Below are 24,917 nucleotides of genomic sequence, written 5' to 3'. Positions count from 1 at the left end.
TTTTCATTGCAGGATTTAAATGCATTTAAAAACATTAGTATGAAAAGGAGGATTTCCCAAACTGCCAAAAGAGACTTCCATAACATAAATGAAGGTCAAGAAGGTATGCTATATTAGATAGCAGTTGAATTTGAAATCATAAGTAGTAGAATATAAATTTTAATTTTCATGGTAACTAGCTAAGTTATTGATATAGAGATTGGTAGGAATCAAAACTTCTAGGAAAAAACAAAACAAAACTAGGTAAAGTTTAATGTGCAAAACAGCTGGTGATTGGGGGAAAAATACTCTTAAAAATGTTTTTACACCTAGATATGATTACATTCATTCCAGAGTATAAATTCAAAGTGAAAAGATAGGCACTATTTAAACTGTTATTTTTTTTTTTCCCCACATAACATATATAGTTAAAGGTACCTATTTCATTGTATGATCACTAATAAATAAAAACACAAGAGGTAGAATGCAATAGTGTAAGATTGGTGAGTAGCCTGGGCCTGAATCATAGCTCTAACACATATTATTTGGGTAATTTTGAAGAAGCCACAATTTCCTGGAGTCTATTTCCTCTTCTATGAAATGAAGTATAGTATGAGGAAAGCATTCCACAAATCTCAAAGTCCTAGATAATCATAATTTAAAAGGAATAATAAATTTCTTTTAACTTACTCATCTCTTTGGTGCACTTCAGACAAGCCCCAGATATATTTCATTTTATTTCCTATTTCCATCTCCTTCATATCCCCCCATAATGCATCCACCTCCATCTTCTCACTAGGATTTGTACTCTTTCCACTTAGTTCTTGGCTCATGATCAAATAACTTAATTTCCCTTTATCCCTTCTTGTTATCCTCCAAAATCCTTAATGGATACTTTATTCATCCTTTAACACATTGCTCTAAAACAATATTGTTCTTCTATGTAAGATTTAGAGAACCTTCTTTTCTCTTGAGGGCCACTGACCCAAAGAAACAGTTCAATTATGAGTCATATTTAATAAACAAATTAATATAGGTGTTTTCCTGTAATATTAAGGGAAAATAAAACAATTCTACAAGGACTTCACTGAAAAGTACAAAAATAAATTTTTAAAATTACATAGTATTATCAGACTGGCCAAAGGGGAAATCAAAAAATGTTGGAGAGAATATAGAAAAATTGGAACACTAATTCATAGTTCATGGACTGATTCATTTTGGAAAGCAATCTGGAATTATGCACTAAGAGTTATTAAACTACCTATACCTTTTGATTCAGTGATACCACTTTTTTAAAGTCTATTTCCAAAGATGACTAGAGAAAAAGGAAAAGAACTGGCAAGTTCTAAAATGTTTATAGCAGCTCTCTTTGTGGTAGCAAAGAACTGGAAGCTGCCCATCAATTGAGGAATGGCTGAACAAGTTGTGATAAGTGATAGTAATGGAATACTACTATGTTATAAGAAATAATGAGCTCAATTATCTTAGAAAAACATCTAAAGATTTGCATGAAATAATAGAGTGAAATCAGCAGAAACAAAAGAACATCATACAGTAACAATAATCTTTTAAGAATGAATGAGTGAATAAGTTACTTTGACTATTATAAATACCCAAATTAAACATAAAACGACATATAAAGATATTATCTGTATCCAGAGAAAAAACTGATAAGTATGTATGTATAGAGTAGTTCCACATACCACACATCCCTAACTATTTGTGTCTAATGATAGCCATCTCTGCAGTGAGGTGTGGAGAGGACGGGGGAAAGAAATTTACATGGTAATTTTGTTGTATATTTAAAAGGAACTTTGTTATGGAAATGGTTGTTTTATTACATAAAAAATGTATTAATGTTAAAAAAAAAGGGGGGAGGGAAATTACATAGTATTGTCAATTAATGAATTATGAAGAAAAAGGGACAAAAGAGGAAAAAGAATTCTGGATTTTAGACTATTATTGTCTGTTGCCTTCTGAAATCTTGATTACCTCATAAGTTACTATTTATAGTTCAAAACTCCAGAATAGCTTTCAGGGGTAATTCTCTAGGATGTGTCATTATTAACAACCACAAATATTATTATGGTTATATATATATTTTTGGATATATATATATATATATGTGTGTGTGTGTGTGTGTGTGTGTATATATATATATGTATATAAAATATTGACAAAGGAACCAGATATAAGTTGAGGACCTCAGACCATAGATTTCTTTTCTCTGATATGGGCAATATAATAATCAATGAAAATAAATAGGCATTTCACAATTGGAGAATGGCTGGGTAAATTGTGGTATATGAATGTTATGGAATATTATTGTTCTATAAGAAATGACCAACAGGATGAATACAGAGAGGACTGGCGAGACTTACATGAACTGATGCTAAGTGAAATGAGCAGAACCAGGAGATCATTATACACTTCGACAATGATATTGTATGAGGATGTATTTTAATGGAAGTGGATCTCTTTGATAAAGAGACCTAACTCAGTTTCAATTGATCAATGATGGACAGAAGCAGCTACACCCAAAGAAAGAACACTGGGAAACGAATGTGAACTATCTGCATTTTCCCGGGTTATTTTTACCTTCTGAATCCAATTCTCCCTATGCAACAAGAGAACTGTTCAGTTCTGCAAACATACATTGTATCTAGGATATACTGTACCATATCTAACATATATAGGACTGCTTGCCATCTAGGGGAGGGGGTGGAGGGAGGGAGGGGAAAAATCGGAACAGAAATGAGTGCAAGGGATAATGTTGTAAAAAAATTACCCTGGCATGGATTCTGTCGATATAAAGTTATTATTAAATAAAATAAAATAAAATATTAAAAAAAAAAAGAAAATAAATAGGCATTTCAAGTAAATTTTAAAAAAAAATCTCAAAGGAAATAATAGGAAATGAAACCATTCCAAATAGTAAGTGGTCTGGGATTTTTATTGTTGCTTTTTTTTGTAATTTCCTTAGTTGCTATACTTGGAAGCTTTATAACTTCAGCTTTATAACTATTAATTGATCTCATACCTGTGGGAGAGAATCGGTGCTTTGGCCATGCAGTTTCACTACTGTTTCTGAAGAGCTAGATGTGGAAGAATTGATTTCCTTTACAATTAGTCCTAAAAGAGAAAATACAAAGAACAATGAAGTTTTTCAGCTTACTCAAGAGGTATCTTCTTTGACAGAAATTACTATCCAAGAAGGACAAACTTACAAAATAGGTGAAAATCCTTTAAATAAGACAAGAATTGAACAAATAGAAGTCAATAACTTTATGAGAAATAAAGAAAAAAAAAATAAAATCAAAAGAATGAAAAGCTAAAAGATAATATAGAATATTCCTTGGAAAAACAACCTGAAAAATACATCCAGGAGAAACAATATAAAAATTATTGAACTATTTGAAAGCCATGATCAAAAAAAGAGTCTAGACATCATCTTTCAAGAAATCATCAAGGGAAATTGCCCTGATATTCTAGAACTAGAAGTTAAAATAGAAATAAATGGAAAGAATACACCAATCATACACTGAATGAGATCCCGAAATGAAAATGCTTATGAATATGATAGCCGAATCATTTGATAGTTCTCAACTCAAGGAGAAAACACTGCAAGCAAATAAAAAAATTCAAATATTGTGTTAAAATAAGACAAGATTTAGCAGTTTCTACATTAAAGGATCAGAGGGCTTGGAATATGATATTTCAGAGAGCTGGAGCTAGAAGTCTCAGGTAAGAGAGCTCGATTACAACCAAGAATCACCTATGTAGCAATACTGAATATAATTCTTCAGGAAAAAAAAAGGATATTCAATAAAATAGAGGATCTTCAAGCATTTTTGATGAAAAGACCACAGCTGAATAGAAAATCTGACTTTCAAATACAAAATGCAAGAGAAGCATAAAAAGGTAAAGAGGAAAGGGAAATCATAAGGGGCTTACAAAGATTAAACTTTTTATATTTCGACATGGGAATATGCTACTTAAGGAGTATATATAGACAGAGAGCAATAGGTATGAATTGAATATGAAGTAATGGTATCTTTAATAAGATTAAGGGATAAGACAGGAATGTACTGGGAGAAAGGGAAAGTTAGAATGGGGTAAATTATCTCACATAAAAGAAGCAAGAAAAAGCTTTTATGCAGAGGGGAAGGGGGGGGAATGTGAAGGAAAATGAGTAAATTTTACTCTAATTAGAATTGATTCAAAAAGGGAATAACATACACATGTCTACCTCACCATACAACAAAGTAGGAGGGAAAAGCAATCAGGGAAAGGGGAGAAGGGAAGGCATACTGGGAGAGGGACAGTAAGAAGTAAAACACTTGAGCAAGGACAGGGTGAAAGGGGAGAAAGAAGGAAAGTGGGGGGGAGAGAGAGAGAGAATAAATGAACTAGGGGGAATAAACTGGAGGGAAATACAGTTAGCAGTGGTAAATATGAAAAAAAAATATTTTTGAAGCAAGATTCCCTGACAAAAGGCTCATTTCTCAAACATAAAACTCAGACAAATTTACAAGAGCCATTCCCTAAAATTGATAAATAGTCAAAAGATATAAACATTTCGGATGAAGTAATCAGAGCTAACACAGTCATGTGAAAAAATGCTCTAATTCAATATTAACTGGAGAAATGCAAATTAAAATAATTCTGAGGTATTAACTTATACCTATTAAAACTGGCTAATAGGAAAGAAAAGGAAAATGACAAATGTTTGAAGGTGATATGGGAAAAATGAGACATGAATGGTGGAGTTACAAACTGATTCCACCATTATGCAGAGCAATCCCATAATGGGAATTAAAGTCTTAGTCACTTCTGCATTTTCTGTGATCCAGTGATATTCCACATTCTCAACAGGTCCTTCTATCTCCTGATTCTATGCATTTTTACCGGCTGTATCATGCTTATTATTTCTTCTTTGTTTCTACCTAGTTTCCTTCAAGCCTCAACTAAAATCCCACCTTCTGCAATAAATCTTTCCCCGTTCCCCTTAATGCTAGAGCCTTCTTTCTAAAATTGTCTTCAATTTATCTGACTGAGATATAGATATAGATAGATACATATACACACACATATACACATACATCCAGTTTATACATTGTTTGCATATTGTCCCTATCATTAGATTGTAAATTCCCAAAAGGCTATTAAAATGTGTATACCCTTTGATCCAGTAGTGTCTCTACTGGGTCTATATCACAAAGAGATCATAAAAAAGGGAAAAGGACCCACATATGCAAAAATGTTTGTTGCAATTCTTTTTATAGTCAAGAACTCGGATACCTATTAATTGGAGAATGGCTGAATAAGTTATGATATATGATTATAGTGGAATATTATTGTTCTTTTAAGAAATGATGAACAGGGTGATTTCAGAAAAGTCTGGAAAGACTTACAAGAATTGATGCTAACTGAAGTGAGTAGAACAAGAGAACATTGTACACAGCAACAAGAAGATTATGTGATGATCAACTGTGATGGACTTGGCTCTTTTCAGCAGTGTGGTGATTCAAGGCAATTCCAATAGACTTGGGATAGGAAAAGCTACCTGCATCCAGAAAGTTAATTTATGAAGACTGAATCAAAACATAGTGTTTTCACCTTTTGTTTTTGTTGTTTGTTTATTCCCAGAGAAGGAATTGATGGGGTATAAATACAGACTAAAGCATACTTTTTTTTTTTTTTTTTAACCTTCTTTATTTTTCTTGAGGATTTTTTTTGGGGGGAGAGGGTAGCTATTTTTTTTTCATAGCATGACTACTATGGAAATGTTTTACATGACTATACATATATAATCTATACCAAATTCTTGTCTTTTCAATGGGTGGGATAGGGAGGGAGGAAAGGAGAGAACTTGGAACTAAAAGTTTTTTAAATGAATGTTAAAAATTGTTTTTACAGGGAGCAACTAGGTGGCGCATTGGATAGAGCATCAGCCCTGAAGTCAGGGGACTTGAGTTCAAATTTGGTCTCAGACACTTAACATTTCCTAGCTGTGTGACCCTGGGCAAATCACTTAACCCTATTGCCTCAGGGGAAAAAAAAAAAAGTTTTTACATGTAACTGGAAAAAACTAAATACTAAGTAAATTATGGTTAAAAAAAAAAAAAAGACATTCAGAACATGGAAACCTTGCACGATGAAATTTTTAAAAAGGCAGAACATTATGCAAATTGATAAAATAACAGACAAAAATTATAATAGAAAGAGCCTAATTCTAATGAATGACAAATCTTGGTCTTGGACCACATGTCACATACATTCTTCTTCTTGGGGAAGGACTATAGATATAGAATGAAATATATGTCCTAGCACACTAAGTCACTCCATTGATGAGTTTTACTTAATTTAAAGCAGTTAAGATAGTGCAGTAGATAAAGCAACAGTCCTGAAGTCAGGAGGACTTGAGTTTGATCTCAGACACTTAACACTTACTAGCTGTGTGACCCTGGACAATTGCTTCAAAAACAAAACAAAACTTCGCTTAACTCTTTTTCCTTATTAAAAGGAGAATTGAATAATGATAGCTATGGGGATGGGAGTGGAAGTGGGAATTAGAAATGATGGATGTAGAAATAAAAGATATCAATTTTTTTAAATCACAAGTACCTCCCACAAAAAACAAACAACCTCAAACCCCAAACCAGTTTGGGGTCTTTGATATGTTTCCAATACCTCATCTCATATTCTAATAGGAATGGTTGATACATTCTAGATCATAACCACCTCCGACATGTGGTTCTAACTCAGGACAGGGCCTTTACCCTGTTAAGGAATTAAGAATTTACAATCTAATGGGTAGGGACAACATGCAAAAAATGTATGAACTGGACGTATGTGTATGTGTGTATATATATGTATCTATCTATATATCTCAATCAGATAAATTGAAGACAATTTTAGAAAGAAGGTTCTAGCATTAAGGGGAACAGGGAAAGATTTCTTACAGAAGGTGGGACTTTAGCTGAGACTTGAAGGAACCCAGGTAGATACAATAAAGAAATAATAAGCATGGTACAGCCAGTAAAAATGCATAGAACCAGGAGATAGAGAATGATCTGTTGAGAATGGATCACAGAAAATGCAGACTTTAAAAAAAAAAAAAGGAGATAAGACAGAAAAGGGCTAGATTATAAAGAACTTAAAAGTCAAGTGGAAGAATTAATATGTGATTCTAGAGATAACAGACTAGGGTAACATGTCATACATATCTCTGCTTTAGGAAGACTACTTTGACAAATGAATGAAAAATGTACTAGAGTAAGAAGAAACTTGAGTTAGGGAAACTAAGCAGGAAATTATGTCCAGACATAAGACATAAGAGGATTTATGTAAAAGTTAAAGCAGAAAATTATTATTTCCTACCATATATAAAAAGAGATTAAAGCAATCTCAGAGGAAGAGAACTAAGCAACAGATTTGATATAGGATTTAAAAGAATGAAGAGCCTTGGTTGACATGTAGGTTGTGAACCTCACTCGCTGGGAGGATCTAGGTGACTTCACCATTAACAGGGAAATCAGGAAGAGATAAAGGTTTTTAAGTAAAATTAAGTTTAATTTTGGATACATTGAATTTAAAATGTTTAAGGGACAACCACAATAGGCATTTGAAGAAATCTTAATGGAAAATAAGAATGGAGAGGGGTTTAAACTAGATAAGGAGGTCTAAGAATTATCTGCACAGAAATCATAATTGAATCTTGGGATCATGAGATCACCAAGATAACTGGTATAGAAGGAGACTAAAAGATGGTCCAGGAGAGCCTGGAGATCAAAAAAGAACAATTGAACAAGTAGCAATAAAATGATGTTAGCAATAGCTGGAAAACTTAGAGAGAAATAGAGTATCAAGAAGTGGGTGATTCAGTGTCAAAGTCTGTTGTGATGAAGGATAAAGGCAGAGAAAAAGAGATGATTTGTCATTGATCAATGGTCATTTTGGAATGAACTATTTCAATTAAATGACAAGGTAAGCAACCACACTAGAGAGTGTTATATGGTCTTCTCAAAGAATTTAGCCAGTAGAAGTAGAAGATATAGGATGGTATCCAGTATGGATGAATGGATTAATGAATGAGGGTTTTTTGAGGACAGAAGAGACATGGACATATTTGTATAAGGAAAGAAGCCAAGACAGAGGGAGAGATTGAAGATAGGAAATGGATATGATTTGCTATTTGCTAGAAAAGATGGAATGGAAATTGATCACTTGTGCATATAGAAATATTTGTTTTTGCAAAAAGGGCCACTTTATTATGTGAGATGGGGAGAAGGAAGAGATAGTTACCAGAAGGTATCTGGGACATGTGAGTTGAGAAAGCAGGGAAAGGATTCTTTTGGCAAATGGCCTCAATTTTTTCTAAGCTGAGAGAAAAGGAGGAAGAAAAACTATGGGAAGTTTGAGGAGGAATTTAAAGGTTTGGAAAAATAACTGTGCTGAGTGGGACAATGAGTTAATTAGGGAGGATTCCTTGGCTGCAGTGAGGGGTCAGATGAAATTACGTAACAAATGTATAGTGGATCCAGGCACCATGAGTTACATTTTTTTTCTCTAGTATTTTTGAACCACATATGTATAAGTAGAAGGGAAGGCAGAGGATGGTGGGAATAATGCAGAGATGAGGTTTGGCAAAACCAAAACAAAACAAAACTCAGTAACAGAATAAGGAAGCATGAAATTCAAGAGAAGAGGGGAGTGTCTAAGTAAATGCAAAAAGATGGAAAGAAAAGGGAAGTTTTAAGATGAAAACAAGTTTCTTCCTATGAATTAAGCATTAAGGGAACATAGTGGAAGGGGTGTTAGCTGTGGGGGATAAGAGAAGAGTAGTTGGAATTCAGAACAATTGAAATCGATTAGGGACATGATGGGCTGAGAAAGTGTGAATCTTTGAGTGATGAATTCAGGTAGGTTATCTTTTTCCCTGGGGTTCAGTCTCAAGGTAGAATTCTTTTAGTGTTAGGCAGCAATGAGTAAGGACTAAGTAATGAAAAGTAAAAGGGAATGAGGAAATTATCTTTGAAGGGGAAGGCTCAGGTAAGATCAGTTCAATGAACTCAATAATTCAATTCCAAAATCTTTAATTAAACATCTATTATGGTTCTGAGCTGGAAATAACACAAAGGCAAAAAAACAGTCCTTCTGACCTGGAGAAACTTAGTATAATGGAGCAAGTAAGTTGTTTTCCATTTTCTTTGACAGGCAGGTTCAACTGACTGGTGGAGAGATTATAATGAAATCACAATTTCCCCTTCTCTCCTCCTCTTTGGACGCAATTTTGCTTTTTAAGGAGTTGTTTTCTTCACTTAATTGTTGTGCCTATTTTAGCCTCTTTTAGATTAATTTTGTTTTTTTAAGATTTTTTTTCAGTGTTTTTTGTGCCTCTCTAACCAAGCTATTTTTATTTGTTTGCCTTTTTGTTTTCATTTACTTAATATTTTACATTTCTCTGGTTACATATAAAAATGATTTTTAACATTCATTTTTAAAACTATGAATTCCAGATTCTCTCACTTTCGCTTTTCTCTCTCCCTCCACTGAGAAGACAAGTAATTCAATATAAGTTATATAAGTACAGTCATGCAAAACATTTCTATAATAGTCATGCTACAAAAGAAAACCGACAAAAAAAGGGAAAAAAACTCAAGAAAAATTAAGAAAGTTCAAAAAGTATGTTTCAATCAGTATTCAGATATCATCAGTGCTTTCTTAGAAGATCATTCACAGTTGATCATCTTAAAATATTGCTGTTACTTTGTACACAGTGCATTTCACTTTTCATCAGTTCATGGAAGTCATTCCAGTTGTTTTTTTTTTTTTTTTCTTTCCCTGAGAGCATCCTGCTCATCATTTCTTATAGCTTATAAGGACATATGAATATAGCATTCCATCATAATCACATACCACAATTTATTCAGCCATTTCCTAATTTGTGAACATCCTCTCAATTTCTAATTCTTTGAAACCAGAAAAGAACAGCTATAAATATTTTTGGAAATAGAGGTCCTTTTTTTGCTTTTTTGTTTTTTTAAATCTTTTTGGGGGATACTGACCTAGAAGTTGTATTGATAGGCCAAAGGGTATACATGGTTTTATAGTCCTTTAGGCACAGTTCAAAAATGTTCTGTATAATGAATGAATCAGTTCACGACTTAACCAACAATCCCTTCATGTCTCCTTTTCTCCACATCACCTTCAACATTTGTCATTTTCTTTTTATATATTAGCCAATCTAATAGGTGTATGGTAGTACTTCAGAATTGTTTTAATTTGTATTTCATAGAACATTTCTTCATATAGCTATAGATATTTATGATTACTTCATTTGAAAACTGTTTCTATCTTTTGATTGTTCATCAATTGAGGGAAAGTTCTTATTTGACTCAGTTCTCTTGTGTACTTGAGAAATGAAGGCTTTACAAGAGAAACTTGCTTTAATTTTTTTTTTCACAATTACTATTGCTAAGGCAATTTCAATAGACTTGTGATGGAAAGTGTCTAGAAAGAGAACTATGGAGACTGTGGATCAAAGCACATTTTCATAATTTTTGTGAATTAGAATTAGAAATTTTTCTAATTGTTGTTGCTTTTTTTCCTTTTCTCTTATCTTTTTGTCTTGCATTACAAATGTGGAAATATATTTAGAAGAATTGCACATGATTTAATTTATATCATATTGCCTACTATCTTCGGGAGGGAGAAAAATTTGGAACACAAGATTTTACAAAGATGAATACTGAAAACTATCTTTGCATGTATTTTGAAAAGTAAAATACTATTAAAATGTTTTAGAAAAAGAAAGAAATGGACTTAGATTCAGGAAAAAAAAAAACAACAAAAAAGCAATTACTATTGCTAACTTTATTACTCCCTCTCCCCTCCTTCCCACCGACATTGTTTTATTCTCTCCCTTCACCCTGTCTCACAACAGCATTTTGCTTTTGACTATCCCTTCCTGGATTCTGTCCTCCCTTCTATCACCCCTTTCCCTTCCCTGATACTCTTTTTCTCCTACCTTCCTGTAGGGTAAAATAAATTTCTATACCCACTGAGTATGCATGTTATTTTCTCTTTGAACCAATTCAGTGAGGATAAAGTTCACTACCTGTCCCTTATCTCCCTCCTCTTCCTCTCCACTATAAAAGCTTTTTCTTATATCTTATGTGAGATAATTTCACCCATTATAACTCTTGTTTTCCCTTTTCTCCCAGCACATTCCTCTCTCACCCCTTAGTTTAATTTTTTAAGGTATCATTCCTTCATATTCAACTCATACCTATCCACTCGCTTGCTCTGTTTCTGTCTCTCTCTACACACACACACACTCCTTCTAACTACTCTAAAAATGAGAAAGTTCTTTTGAGTTACAACTATCATCTTCCCATTCAGGAATATAAACAGTTTAACCTTATTATGTCTTTTATGAATTTCTTTTCCTCTTTGTCTTTTTTATGCTTCTTTCGAGCCTTATATTTGAAAATCAAATTTTCTATTTAGCTCAAGGAAGCTTGAAAGTTCTTAATTCCACTAAATATCTACTTTTTCCTCTGAAGGTTATAGTGTTTTGCTTGATAGGTTGATTCTTAGCTGTAATCTTAGCTTCTTTGCCCTCTGAAATATCATATTTCAGACTATCTAATCCTTTAATATAAAAACTACTAAATCTTTCATTTTGACTATGGCTCCATAATACTTTCTTTCTTGCTGCTTGCAATATATATTTTTTCTTTAGCTGGAAACTCTAGAATTTAGTTATAGTATTCCTGGGAATTTTCATTCTGTGATCTCTTTCGGGAGGTGATTGGTGGGATTCTTTCAATTTTTATTTTATCCCCTGGTTCTAGAATATCAGGACAGTTCTTCTATCTCAAAAAGTCATTATCTTCCATTTGTTCAAGTCTAATTTTTTAAGGAATTATTTTCATACTTCTTTTTCTACCTGGCCAATTTACTTTTTAAGCAGTTTTATTCTTCAATTTTCATTCCTCTTTCCATTTGGCCAATTCTCCTTTTTAAATGTGTGTACATGTTCTTTATCAAGCTTTTGACTCATTTTTCATGGTTTTTTTACATCATTCTCATTTCTCTTCCTAATTTTTCCTTTTTATCTCTCTTACTCTATTTTCAAAATTTTTTTTGAGCTCTTCCATGGCCTGAGACCAATTCATATTTTTCTTGGAAGCTTTAGATATATAAGTTTTAACTTAGTTTAACTTAGATATATAAGTTTTAACTGAGTGTGTGTTTTGATCTTCCTCATCACTATAGTAACTTTCTAGGGTGAGAATTTTTTTTCTTTTGCTTGCTCATTTTTCCAGCCAGTTACCTGACTTTTAACTCTCTTTTAAAGTTATCATAGTGCACTAGTGCATACTGCATACATAGTGCATACTGCACTGCCCCAAGCTTCAGGAGTTTTGTGCAGCTGTTTTAAAAGATGTTCCTAGAAACCTGTAAATTTTCAGTTCTTCCAAGGCAGCACGATCTAAGGCAACATGTGGTTACTATTCTTCTGGCCTGAGTTCTGATCCATGAGTGACTACAAGCACTCTTTACCGGCCAGAAACTGTAAGAAGGGTCCCTGATTCACTGTAGCTACAAGTTTTGGTATGCTAGTGTTCCTCCTTGCTCTGGAAGTGCCACATAGGACTGTGACTGAGATCTGCATATGGGCAAAGTAATATAACCTATAGTTATATATATAATCTTCTTCTGACCAACTGTTCACTTCATCCTTTGTCAGTTCTGCTATTCTAGAATTTGTTTAGAATCATTATTTATTTGAAGCAGAAGTTAAATGAATCTGCGCCCTTACTCCACTATCTAGGCCCCATTCTTCTAATTCTCTTTTCATAATTTTCTTACATCACTCTAGTTTCTTTTCTCAGTTTTTCTGCCACTAGTCTTATTTCTTTCCTTAAGGAATTCTTGCTAGTGTTGAGTCCAATTTAACATTTTTCTTTGAGGCTTTATTTGGAGCTGTTTCTACACTGTTTTCTTCTGAGTCCTTCCCCTGTCTTTATCTTCCCTGCCACTGTAATAACGTTTTATGGTCAAATTTTTTTTTTTTTGTTATTTGCTCATTTTTCTTTTTCTTAGTCTATTCCTTAGTATTGAACTTTGTTAAAGTTGATATCCACTCACCTGAGGGGAGGTACTGTCCAAAGATGCTGGTTTTATTGCGTACCTTCAGAGCTTGTTCTCTGGAGGTCTGCAAGATTTTGGAGCCAGGGAAAGGTATAATCATTACTCTCCTAGCCTTTGCTCTAGTCTTTACGCAGAAAGGGTCCATGACCATCCCCGATAGCCACAAGTGCCAGTATTCCTCTTTGACCTGGTGCTTTGACCCAGAACTATACATATATTTGTTGAATATCAGCACCAGCTGCATGCGTGTCAGCAAAGAGTCCTTTGTAATCTCTTTCTGAACATCTTTCAGTAGAGTTGGGAAAGTTTAGCTTGGTTGCCTTCTCTATTTTGCCATCTTAGCCATCAGTTTATTTTCAAAAATTATTGTCTATCATTAAAATTATTAAATTTAACCACTATGTATCTTGGAGTTTGAAGTACAGATGATTTTTGGTTTTTTCCTGGTGGTAATTTATGTATATTCTTTCTACGTATGCTTTGAGTGAAATTCAGAAATTCTAAAGAATTTTCTTATAATATATCCTGAATTATGTGATTAAAGATTTTTGATCTGTTCTTTGATCTGACCTTTTGGAAGACCTATGGCTCCTAATATTATCTCAGAACACTTCCTTCGAAGTCAATCGCTTTGGCTCATATATAGAATTCATGTGTTCTTTTAAAGTTTGTTTGTTTGTTTTTTGCCTCTGTTCAAGTTTTACTTCAGTATTTTGGGGTTTCAATTAAATTTTAAAATTCTACATTGAAAACTCTTAATTCTCACTTATATTCATTTCCAAAACCTTCTATCTCACACTCCAAGATTAGCCTACAAGCCCCTTTTAATTGGTTTAGGTCCCTATTCTAAGTAAATCCTGAGGACCGGGATGACTCTAAGATGAGTTTTAGACCCTCTGTCATCAGGCTGGATTCAGCTGGATAAGCTTTTCCTGATGTTCTCCTGTTTTCCTTTACTTTGTATGGCTAGAGAGAGTATTTGCTGTTCCTTGTGTATTGAGGGGAGGGTGGAAGATACCTTTCTGGAAGTTACTGCAGCAACAGAGAGTTCTTTTTTAAGACAGGTCCTGGCTCAAATTTGAAAGTTAGCTTGTATGCTTGCTATGGATGAACTGAGAATGGTAGAAAAAGAGCTGTGGATATTCTAAGTACTGGAGTTCTCCAGTGGTAATTAATAAAATAGTTTACCTGTCTTTTGCAGACTTCTGTGAATCTGGCTAGCTAAAATTATTCTAAATTTGCTGCATAATTACTTTCTGAAAAGGCTGAAAGTTAAAGAAACTTGGAGAAAGATATTAATTCCCTATCTCCCTAGTCACATGACCTCAAATGTAAGTTTTAAAGAAAGATACATTTTAATTCTGACTACAGAATCTTGTTAATATGGTCTTTATTCAAAGGAAATAATGTCTCTTTAGAAATGTTTTTCATTTCTCATTACCCAACACTTGTAAACGATTAACAAGTACAGAATGTTTAAGAAGCTTGTGTTCAGAAACAGAAATACCTAACTCCTGTATTTCTACAACAATTATTTTTACAGAGAGTGAAGCATAAGAAACCATGTCCAAACGTATACTTGCATTCTATAAGAAAGTAGAACTTTGATTATATCTTCATGGATTCACATGTGTGATTTACCACAGTCTCAGACTAGGGCTCTAGGAAATACATTAGTAACTGTTTGAAAAAAAAAAAAAAAAAACTAAGAAAAGTTACAATAAATTCAAATACAGGAGGGAAAAAAGTGCTACAAAAGTGCTACTGTTTCAGCAATAATTGCACTTTCAAAATATTCCTTTAAAAATTGAATGTAATATTAAGTTGAACTATAATTCTATAGTTTAGTACAAAAATTAAAATTGACTTAGATAAATAGTTCGATGTTTCTCCGTTAGTCAAATCTAGTGATTTCTAATAATAAATATTTCCTAATTGCTCTTTATAAACCATGATGACCCAGTTCTGTTTTGTTAGCCAAGTAAAAAAGCATCACGTCAAGGGTATCACTGTTACAGTCTTGCAAAATTCTGAAATATAGCTATGTAGACAATAAAAGAGGTTTTTTTGTCATTTTGGGAGATACGTATCATAACAACAAATTCCAGTTCAACAGAGCTTTTTCCAAACAAATATATCTTGAAATTCCAGAAAATTACTGTTGAGATTCAAATAATTTAATATTGCTTGTTAAGAAGAAAAATATATACCCATAATTTTTGGGTCTGAGAGCATGTTTGCAGAAAAGGAAGATAAAATGATTCTGTTCCAAAGCATATGTATGGCTAAAAATGACCCTTATTTCCACTATTTTCTTCTAAGTCACTTGCTTCTGTAACCAAAGTAAGTAGATGCTTCAGCTGAGAACAATATGAATTTTCCCAAATAGTTACCTGAATAACCATTAAGCTTCTGTGACATCAGCATGTCTTCAGTGATATAGATACACATATCTGGGTTGACATCTACAGCCTCTTCATTTATTTGTTCTAAGTCTCTGGGGTCATCAACTAGCATTTCTATTTCTGATAGAAAAGAGGAAAAATAACATTTACTTACATTTGACAGAAAAAAAATGAAAGTACAAAAATTTTAGATAACTCCTCTAATTGTAGCAAACTGCTAAACTAATAGTTGCTCAGTTCTTAAGTCTAATACCACTACTTACCTAAAAGTCCTCTTTCACTTTTTTCATTAATAGAAAGCAAGATTAATTAAGCAATTAATTAATTAAGCAAGATTTGCCCTAGCTAACATGGGGCTATTTGTAAGGATTATCTTTTTTAAAACACTTTCTGCATTCTAAGAGGTCATGTTAAAAAAAAGTCAGTGATGTCTAGGTATGATTAGCTGGATGTGTGAAAATGCTTTGTAAATTATAAAGCCCTATACAAATATAAAATTATCAATCATCATTTTTCCTCATATGTGGAATACTCCAAATATGCACAGTTATAGCTAGAAGGAAGTTGCAGCTATATGATGTAGGGAGGGTGAATCACTACATACGGAGTCTATTTGGTATGTCCACAAACATCTATCAGGTAGAACCAATTATAGAGCAAAATCAGGAAAAACAAAGTAGAAAGATAGTGAAAATAAAAGTAATGTTAGTTAACCGGTCCATTAAATTACCATCATCCTGTGAGTCTTCCTCCAGCCTGTCCTTCCCACCACTTTCCACCCCAGAGGTGTGGGAACTGTCATGACTGATCATGGAGCTGCAGGTTTTTAGTCTGTAATAGATAGCACTGCCTAAGAAGCTGTCTTCTGGCCCTGTGTCCCTAATTTTAGTGTCAGTCTCAATGCCCGATGTTTGGGAGCTGTTGTGGCTGGTGGCGGAATGGTGAGAGAAGCGCTTATGCTTCATGCTGCCAGTACTGCTCCCGCTTGCCTGGGATCTTTTCTCCAAGTGATCCATGTCGAGGTCTAAGTTGTCACTGATGTATGACTCTCGATACTGCTTCTTTTCTATAAGGTAAGTAACATATCTTTGTCATTATCCTTAATTAAAACATGAATGGAACTTGTCTATAAATATTACAAGAATTCAGTAATAGAATCTGTAATAACTTCAATACCAGGTTGGATCAGGGAAACAGGTGGAAGTCTGCAGACAGTGGGGATATTAGGTCTAGCTAGGAGGGTACCAATTGGAATCTTACAACAGAAAGACACTGAATGGGAGCCTGAGGTTGTGTACTAGGTAAAATAGAAGTTATAAATCTAGCACAGAGGTGCCTGACATAGTGAAGGGGACAGGAACAGGTACCAATAGGCAGCTCCCTTGTCTGAGAGAAAGGCTGCAGATCTAGGACAGATTTAAGAGAATTATGCCTAGCAGTGGTAGAACATGGCAAGAAACTTAGTAGTCTAACTTTGGAGAGGAGTCTCAAATCCAGGTCCTGGACTTGTCTGAAGGCTGTAGTTGAATAACCAAAGCAGGAAGCATAACTTTCCAACTAGCTAACAGTATTTGAGGCCTGCAGTAGTCTGCTGGAGCTCCAACCAAGGGCAAGCTCAGAATTGTGTTGCCAAGATTTAAAATTAAAACAAAGTTTGCAAAGATCAGATTAGGAGGACAGCAATCAGACCTTCACCCTGGAACAACCAATTCTGGCTGTATTGAAAGTTTCTAAGACCTTAGCCTGAGAAGCTTCTATCTTGAAGAACTCAAAAATCAATATCAAGAATGGAGAAGCAGTACCCTAGAGAATATAGAACATATCTAAGTAGGGACCTGATATTCTCTCAAGGAGATATCTCAATTTAAAAAGTAACATAAGAACAATGAGCAAAAACAAACCATACCACAAAGAGATATTATGGTGACAAGAATGCTCAAGACACAAACCCAGAAGAAGACAATGACTCCACAATGTCCACAAGACAAAGTCTCAAAGAAAAACACATTGTTGGGCACAAGTTCAAAATGATTTTCTAACTAAAAAGAAAGCACTGGAGGAAATATTTGTAAAATAAATGAGAACTATGGAAGCCATAGAATTAAGAGAAAAGAGAATTAAAAATTATAAAACCTTATCCAAATAACAAACTTTCTGAAAATTATAATATATCAATCAGAAGTAAATGACTCCATGCATCAAGAAATATTAAAGCAAAAATAAAAAAAGTGAAAAAAGAAATATAAATTTTATTTTATTATAAACCTAAGGATTCTAACTAGTTTACTCCAACTTCCAAAATGATATTGCATTTGCATATTCACTCACAAATTTACATGCTTATTTCCCTTTAGTACAAGGTAAATTCTTTGAGCCTAGAAGTTGTTTTCTTTGTATCTTCTTCAATACCTATTTATCTGGCACACAGTTGGCACTGAGTTGCATTACACTGAACAGAGTTTACAGTTTTACCTTTGTAATACCTACAAAGTAGAAAAAAGTTTATTTTGTAAATTGTAGAAACTAGATTTTAGGGAGAATGTTTAAAAGGAGCATTCACACTAAAGAAATTGAACTGATGTGCACATTCCTTACAGGAACAAACTTTTGAAACAGCCGTAAGTACCAGAGGAAAAAAACAGTTACACTAAATTAATATGCTTATTATCTAATATTATCATCTAATCAACATATTTAATATAAGATAAGGATCTGTATTTTCAAAGGTATATTTCTACCATTATACCAATGGTACAATTCTACCAATGCAGGAGATCATTTCCTCTGTAACTCTCAGTATAGAGTTACTTCTGTTCCTGAAAATGTAAATGACCTGCCCTGAGTCACATAGCCATGATATGTCAGAATCCACAATGGAATAGAGCTTTTCTTGATTTTGAGGTCAACTTTGTATCCACTACATTGGTAAGATTTTCTCTCTTCTGTTCACAGTGATTTATTTTCTTTTGAACCATGGGCTCATTTTTTAGCCTTGAGCTCGTTTCCCTGAATGTGGTGCTTCTCTGGGACCATTGTCAGCTAGTTACTGGTTGTTTTTTTGAGTTGTTGTGGTCTGGAAAGAAGTTTGCTTCTGGTTTTTTTTTTTTTTTAATTTTCATCATTTTTCAACTTGAATCCTTTTCAGAGATTTTCTAGAAATGCATGTGGTATAGCTAACAGATTTAGCATAGCTATTATCATCTTCATCAGAATTCTTCTCTCCAATTGATAATGGTCAAAGGATATGAACAGACAATTTTCAGATGATGAAATTGAAACTATTTCCATTCATATGAAAGAGTGTTCCAAATCATTATTGATCAGAGAAATGCAAATTAAGACAACTCTGAGATACCACTACCCACCTGTCAGATTGGCTAAGATGACAGGAAAAAATAATGATGAATGTTGGAGGGGATGCGGGAAAACTGCAACACTGATGCATTGTTGGTGGAGTTATGAATGAATCCAACATTCTGGAGAGCAATCGGGAATTATGCCCCAAAAGTTACCAAACTGTGCATACCCTTTGATCCAGCAGTGCTACTACTGGGCTTATATCCCAAAGAGATACTAAAGAAGAGAAAGGGACCTGTATGTGCTGTGTGGCAGCCCTATTTGTAGTGGCTAGAAGCTGGAAAATGAATGGATGTCCATCAATTGGAGAATGGTTGGGTAAACTGTGGTATATGAATGTTATGGAATATTATTGTTCTGTAAGAAATGACCAGCAGGATGAATACAGAGAGGACTGGCGAGACTTACACGAACTGATGCAAGTGAAATGAGCAGAACCAGGAGATCATTATATACCTAGTACCTCCTTTAGTGATCAAGGATGCTATTAAATTTTTAAAAAATGGGAAAGTATAAATTTTTTAAAAGTGGCAATTGCTGTCCTAGGTACAATTATAACCTTATATAATATATTTGTCATAGTCAGCTATTGAAAGATGGAAGTGATCTGAAAAGTCATCTTTCCAAGCACTATTATTTGAAAGCTGGAAAAACTAATACCTAGAGAGAAATAATTTGCCAATTTTTCAAAGACAATAAAAAGTTACAATTTTTTTTTTGGTTACACCAAATTCCCTTTCGATTTTCTGACTAGCTACCAAGCATATCCATGAATGTCTTCAAGAAACAGATAATGATCACTGTTATCATTTTAGTCATTCAATCCTAAGACTAGCATCAAAAGAATATTCTCTAGTCACTGAGTATGTAGATCTTCTAAACACTCAGGAGCTGAAGCCTCAAATTCTCTGATCTTTCACATATATAGATTTTGGAACTCAGATTATAGAAACCTTTGCTTTTAGAATCAGGCACATCAAATATTATAAATCTTTAAATACCTTCATTCTCTTCAAGCTTCCTAATATGACGGAGAACAGGTTGTAGGTTCATGTAGAGACGATGACTATTGCTGAGTAACTCTAAGAGGTGTCTGGAACGCATGGGGCATCCAGTATAGTATATGAGCTTTCTGGCTGATGGCAATCCATCTGGCAAAATCTCAAATTTCTTACCCTATGTTAAGCAAAAAACAAGAACAAAACCAGAAATTAAGCATATGAATGTATATGCACTTTAAATAATAAGTGAATTCCTGTTTACCCTCACCTTGCACCCAGTACTCTCATAGATAATATTCATATCCATAAGTATATATATATATATATATATATATATATATATACATACACACATATATATACATGTTACTATTTTTACATATAATTCTTGATTGTAAGTCTTTATTCTTTTATTTCTCGAATGTTATAAGATTTTTTCTTTATAATAGCTATAACAGTTCTATATGATCCTGATTCTAATTCCTTGATATTTTAATATCTTTTTTTCAGTATTTTTTAACTTGAAATCTCAAGATTTGACTTATGGTAGTAATGCCTCCTTAATATTAAATGAAAGCACACTAAGTTGGCCATTCTACCCAAGAATGGTTTTTTAATATAATTACCATATAAGATTAAACAATGTTAAGAAAAATTTACTTTGACATCATAAAATATTTACTGTAAAAATTGCTAGCAACTTTTGAAGCAAAATTAGATAGTAGTAACAATTTTAGCTATGAGTAGAGTTAGCATTTGGAACACATAATCTTTTCATTGTCTTACTACTTGTTCTATATACATGAAAATTATTCCATTAGAAGTAACAACTTCTTGTAAGGTTGTTTCACCTGATGTGCTTAAAGACACCGGGTAGGATAAGAAAATTTAACAACTGTGTCCTGGGATGGAATTACAGAAAATACAGACCTATCAATCTAATGATCTTGAACTTACAACAAATACTAGTTTTCCAACATTTGTCCAAGGGAAGTCATAAAGTAACTGTTTTTCCTCATTGATATTCTGTAGAAAGAATTATATAACAGAAGGTTAACTAGGAAAAACTAAAAACATTTTAAAATACCTTTCAAACTCACAAAACAAAACATAGCAATCAAAATTTGAAAGAGATAATTAAATGTCTTTGAAGAAATTCTTATTCAAATAATTCCTGATATAATTTACTTAGTTCAGATTGGAAATGACTTTAAAAATCTATTTATTTTAAACTTAAGTACAAAAGAAGAAAAGAAGAAAAAACATTGCCATGTGCACAGCACAGCATGTGAAAAGATCCAAATATAAGATAATTTCCATTTCAAGAAAGCCTATAAAATAAATATTATGCATTATATTCAGAGCAATTCATTTTTTTCTTTACTTCCCTGTAAGTTTAATTTTGTATTCTGCAGTGCTTTTTTTGCTTTATGTATTTATTCCCATCTCCCGTGCTTTCCCTCTACCCCCAAAAGGCTACAATTAAATATATATATATAGGGGTATGCACATATATATGCATATAAGACCATACTATACTTCTTTCCACTTGTCCTCTACTTCTCTGAAAGTGGATAACTCCTTCCTTCACAATCTAAGTCTTCTCATATTTTTCTAAATCTACCAGCTTATTATTTCCTATACCACAGCAATATTCCAATCTTATTCTGTCTAGTTATTTTAAAAATCTAAAACAATACTGATTAATACAGATGACATACAATGGTTTCCCTATTTTTCTCTTGTGAGTAAATTTTTTACTTTGTCTAAGATCATAATTACTATCTCAGCTTCTTTTTTTAAAAAAAATATTTATTTGTTCAAAATTTAAATAGAAAATAGAAAAAAATTAGAAAAAGGGGAGGGGGAGGAATTGTCATGTGCACAGCAGATCATAAGACAGGATTCCAAATATGTAACAGTAAATTTTCATTTCAAGAAAGTTTATATAACAATAGAACGCATTTGTATTCAGAACTGTCCATCTTTTTTTTTTTTTTTTTTTTGGCTTCCTTGCAGGTTTTCTTTTATTCTCTGTTGTGCTTTTTACTTTATTCCTTTTTTTTCTCCTTTCCTTCCCCACACTTCTCCGAAGCAGGCTATAGTTAAATATGCATATATTTATACACACACACACCCTATATAATTCACATACATATATATGCATATATACATATAGATACCTGTAATCACATATATATATATATATATATATATATATATACACACACACACACATATCCCTACATGCATTCACATACATTTATGTAAGTTTGCACAATGCTTATTTGCCTTCCTATCTCTTATTTTAAAAAATAAATTCTACTCCTGGTATTTATTTTATGTTTGTGTTTATCTCTCATTTTTATAACATTTCCTAAACGTAATAAGTTATTGAGTTTTCATTTTTAATCTATTATCTGTTATGGGTGAATTCATCCAACTCACATTCTAAACTGTATTTGTTATTTGTTTTTTCTTTTTCTATTTTCCTTACTAGCCTTCTCATCCTATTCCTATCCTTTCTCATTTCTCTGCTTTAATTCCACCCACTATTTTACCTTCTTATTTCTAATAATACCCACCTTTTCAAGAAATTATCCCTGATCTTCTCCCCCACTTTATTCCTGCCCCCTCTTGTTTTTATTTGAATTCAGAAGTTCCATCTTTATCCCATTACCATTAATCTACACATAGAAGAGTTTTATTCCCTTCTAAATGTGTTCATTCTCTCTTTAATTCAGATCTGATATGAGTAGGATTCCCTCTAAAAACACCTCCCTTATTCTCTCCCCCTCCCTAACCCAGTGTTCTTATTTCTTTCTAAATTTAGAAAACTTCTATGCCCTTCTAGATCTCTCTCTTTCTCTCACATACACACACAGACACACACACCCACTCCGCTCCCACACTGTTCCCTCTTTAATTCATTCCCAATGAGATTTCGCTTCCAGAACTACCAGTCTTCCTCTCTCATCTTATTTGTATGAGATACCTCTTTTTTATCTTTTCCTACATAGTTCTGCTTTTGAGAATAACATCATACTCAACTCTATCGCAGTCTTTCTTTCAAACTACCCAATTACTATGGACAGTCTTAGACATACAATTTACATTTCCACATATAAATGTAAACCTTTAGCCTTGCCTCAGTAAGCTTTTACTTTTGTAATTACCTTTGCAATTAGTCTTTGAGGTTTAGCTTATATTTCATTTGCTCTTTATCTGTCAAAATTTCTATGAAGTTCAGGGTTTTTGCAACAAAATTCTGAAAATCTAACAATTCATTGAATATTCAATTTTTTCCTTCAATATTATGCTTAACTTTAATATATTTTTGGCACCACTCCAGTTATTCTGCTCTTCAATATATAGACCAACATCTGTGGTCTTTTTATGTGATTGCTTCAAAGTCTTGTCTATTTCTAATTGTAGTTCTTTTTTTTTTCTTTTGTTCTTGCTGTTCATGATTTTTTTCCTTAACCTGGGGGTTTCATAATTTGGCTATGACATTTGGCTAAGGCTTTCCTTGGAGGATCTCTTTTTTTTCCTTCTATTTCTAATTTCTCCTCTTGTTCTAACACTTTAGGACAATTTTCTTTAATTATTTCTTGCATTATTGTATTAACTCTTTTTGATCATAGCTTTTTATATTTTCTCTTCTTGAGCTGTTCTTTAGATCAGCTATTTTTCTTGAGATGCCTCGTATTCTCTTCCATTTTTTTTCATTCTTTATGTTTTGTTTTATTATTTCTTGGTCTTTTATAATTTTACTATTTTCTCCTTGCCCAATTCTATTTTTCAGGGAGTCATTTTTTTCTCTTGATGTTATTCTGGATTTCCTTTTCCAATTGACTTCATAATTTTCTTGATTTTCTTGGACTGTTCTTGTGTGTGTATGTTTTTTTTTTTTTTAATTTTCCTCCATCTCTCTCAGTTAATTTTGTGAAAGTCTTTTTTGAGTTTTTCTGTGAATTCTTTTGGGGTAGGTAATCATTTGATGTTACTCTTTGGGGTTGAAGCTTTTTTTGCTTCAGTATTCTGTGAAGATGAACCCTTCTCTTCTCTATTCCCATAATAACTTTCTCCTTTGCTGGCTCATTAAAAATAATTTTATTGCAGTTTGTTAGTATGATCATTTCTAGTCCTGGGATGTGAGGAGATGGTGCTCGTAGTTACAAGTCCTTCTTATTGTTATTTTTTGAGCTCTGTCTTAAACCCAATCTCTATACTCCTTTCTTCTTCTATGTCATAGGTAGCGCCCCCTGGCACACTATGATGGAAATACCCTTGCTCATTGAGAACCCTCCAATGGCTAAAATCTTCTTTTTAGACCTCCAGCCTGGAATGGAAACTAAAAATTCTGCTCTCCTGTTAAGTGCTTATAGCCAAAAGCATCCCTGCCCCACTGCTTCTGCAGTTCCTAGGAATGTGCTAGTTTCTTCTTGCCCAAGGCAAGCAGCATAACTGGTTCTGATGTCCCTTCAATTTTACCAAACTTAGAAACCAAAACTCTCCAGACTGTCTGGAAGTTGAAAATTCCTGTGGCTGAGGCCAAAGCTATCTCCCAAACCCAGCTAACCCAAGGATTCCTCACTGGTTCTTTCATAGGAACTAGCCTGGAGGTTTTCACATTTCATACTGGCGAAACTTTTATCCAGGGAGCTTTCTTCAGAACTTCTTCCTTTGTCTCCAGAAGACCACTGTTCTTGCTCCCCTGAGGCACTGTTTTGTCTTGTTTGTGAAGAAAATCTGGAGAGCTTGGAATTTTCTGACCTATTCAGTCATTTTTCCAGAATTCTCTCCCCAAAATGACTTAAAAAATGAAGAAGCAATACTTTCTTTACTGTATCATCCTGTTTTGATACAAACTTGGAAAGATTTTAAGTTCCAAAATGTGTTGCTGCTAAGATTCATGATTTAGAGTTCTTGCTCTCTGAATTCCCTAAAACAAGTCTTGAAAATCGAGTGGAGCTACCAAATTGATAGCCAAAGCCCTGAACAAAAACTG

At 33.4% G+C, this 24,917-nt stretch overlaps 1 protein-coding gene across 1 annotated transcript in view; it reads right to left on the bottom strand.

Moving 5' to 3' along the window:
* The window catches only part of FRMD6 (FERM domain containing 6), a 100,829-nt gene that overhangs the window by 3,661 nt on the left and 72,251 nt on the right, over window positions 1-24,917 (bottom strand). Inside the window, exons 9-13 of the mRNA XM_051977940.1 lie at window positions 20,864-20,932; window positions 19,907-20,081; window positions 16,279-16,614; window positions 15,537-15,668; window positions 3,020-3,111 (exon numbers count right to left, since the gene is read on the bottom strand). Of these exons, the coding sequence (XP_051833900.1) occupies window positions 3,020-3,111; window positions 15,537-15,668; window positions 16,279-16,614; window positions 19,907-20,081; window positions 20,864-20,932 (804 nt within the window). The remainder of the gene's footprint in view (window positions 1-3,019; window positions 3,112-15,536; window positions 15,669-16,278; window positions 16,615-19,906; window positions 20,082-20,863; window positions 20,933-24,917) is intronic.

The sequence above is a fragment of the Antechinus flavipes genome, chromosome 2 (genome assembly GCF_016432865.1).
Source record: "Antechinus flavipes isolate AdamAnt ecotype Samford, QLD, Australia chromosome 2, AdamAnt_v2, whole genome shotgun sequence".
Taxonomy (NCBI): domain Eukaryota; kingdom Metazoa; phylum Chordata; class Mammalia; order Dasyuromorphia; family Dasyuridae; genus Antechinus; species Antechinus flavipes.
The sequence above is the reverse complement of the archived record's forward strand: the minus strand, read 5'-3'. Positions and strand labels throughout refer to the sequence as shown.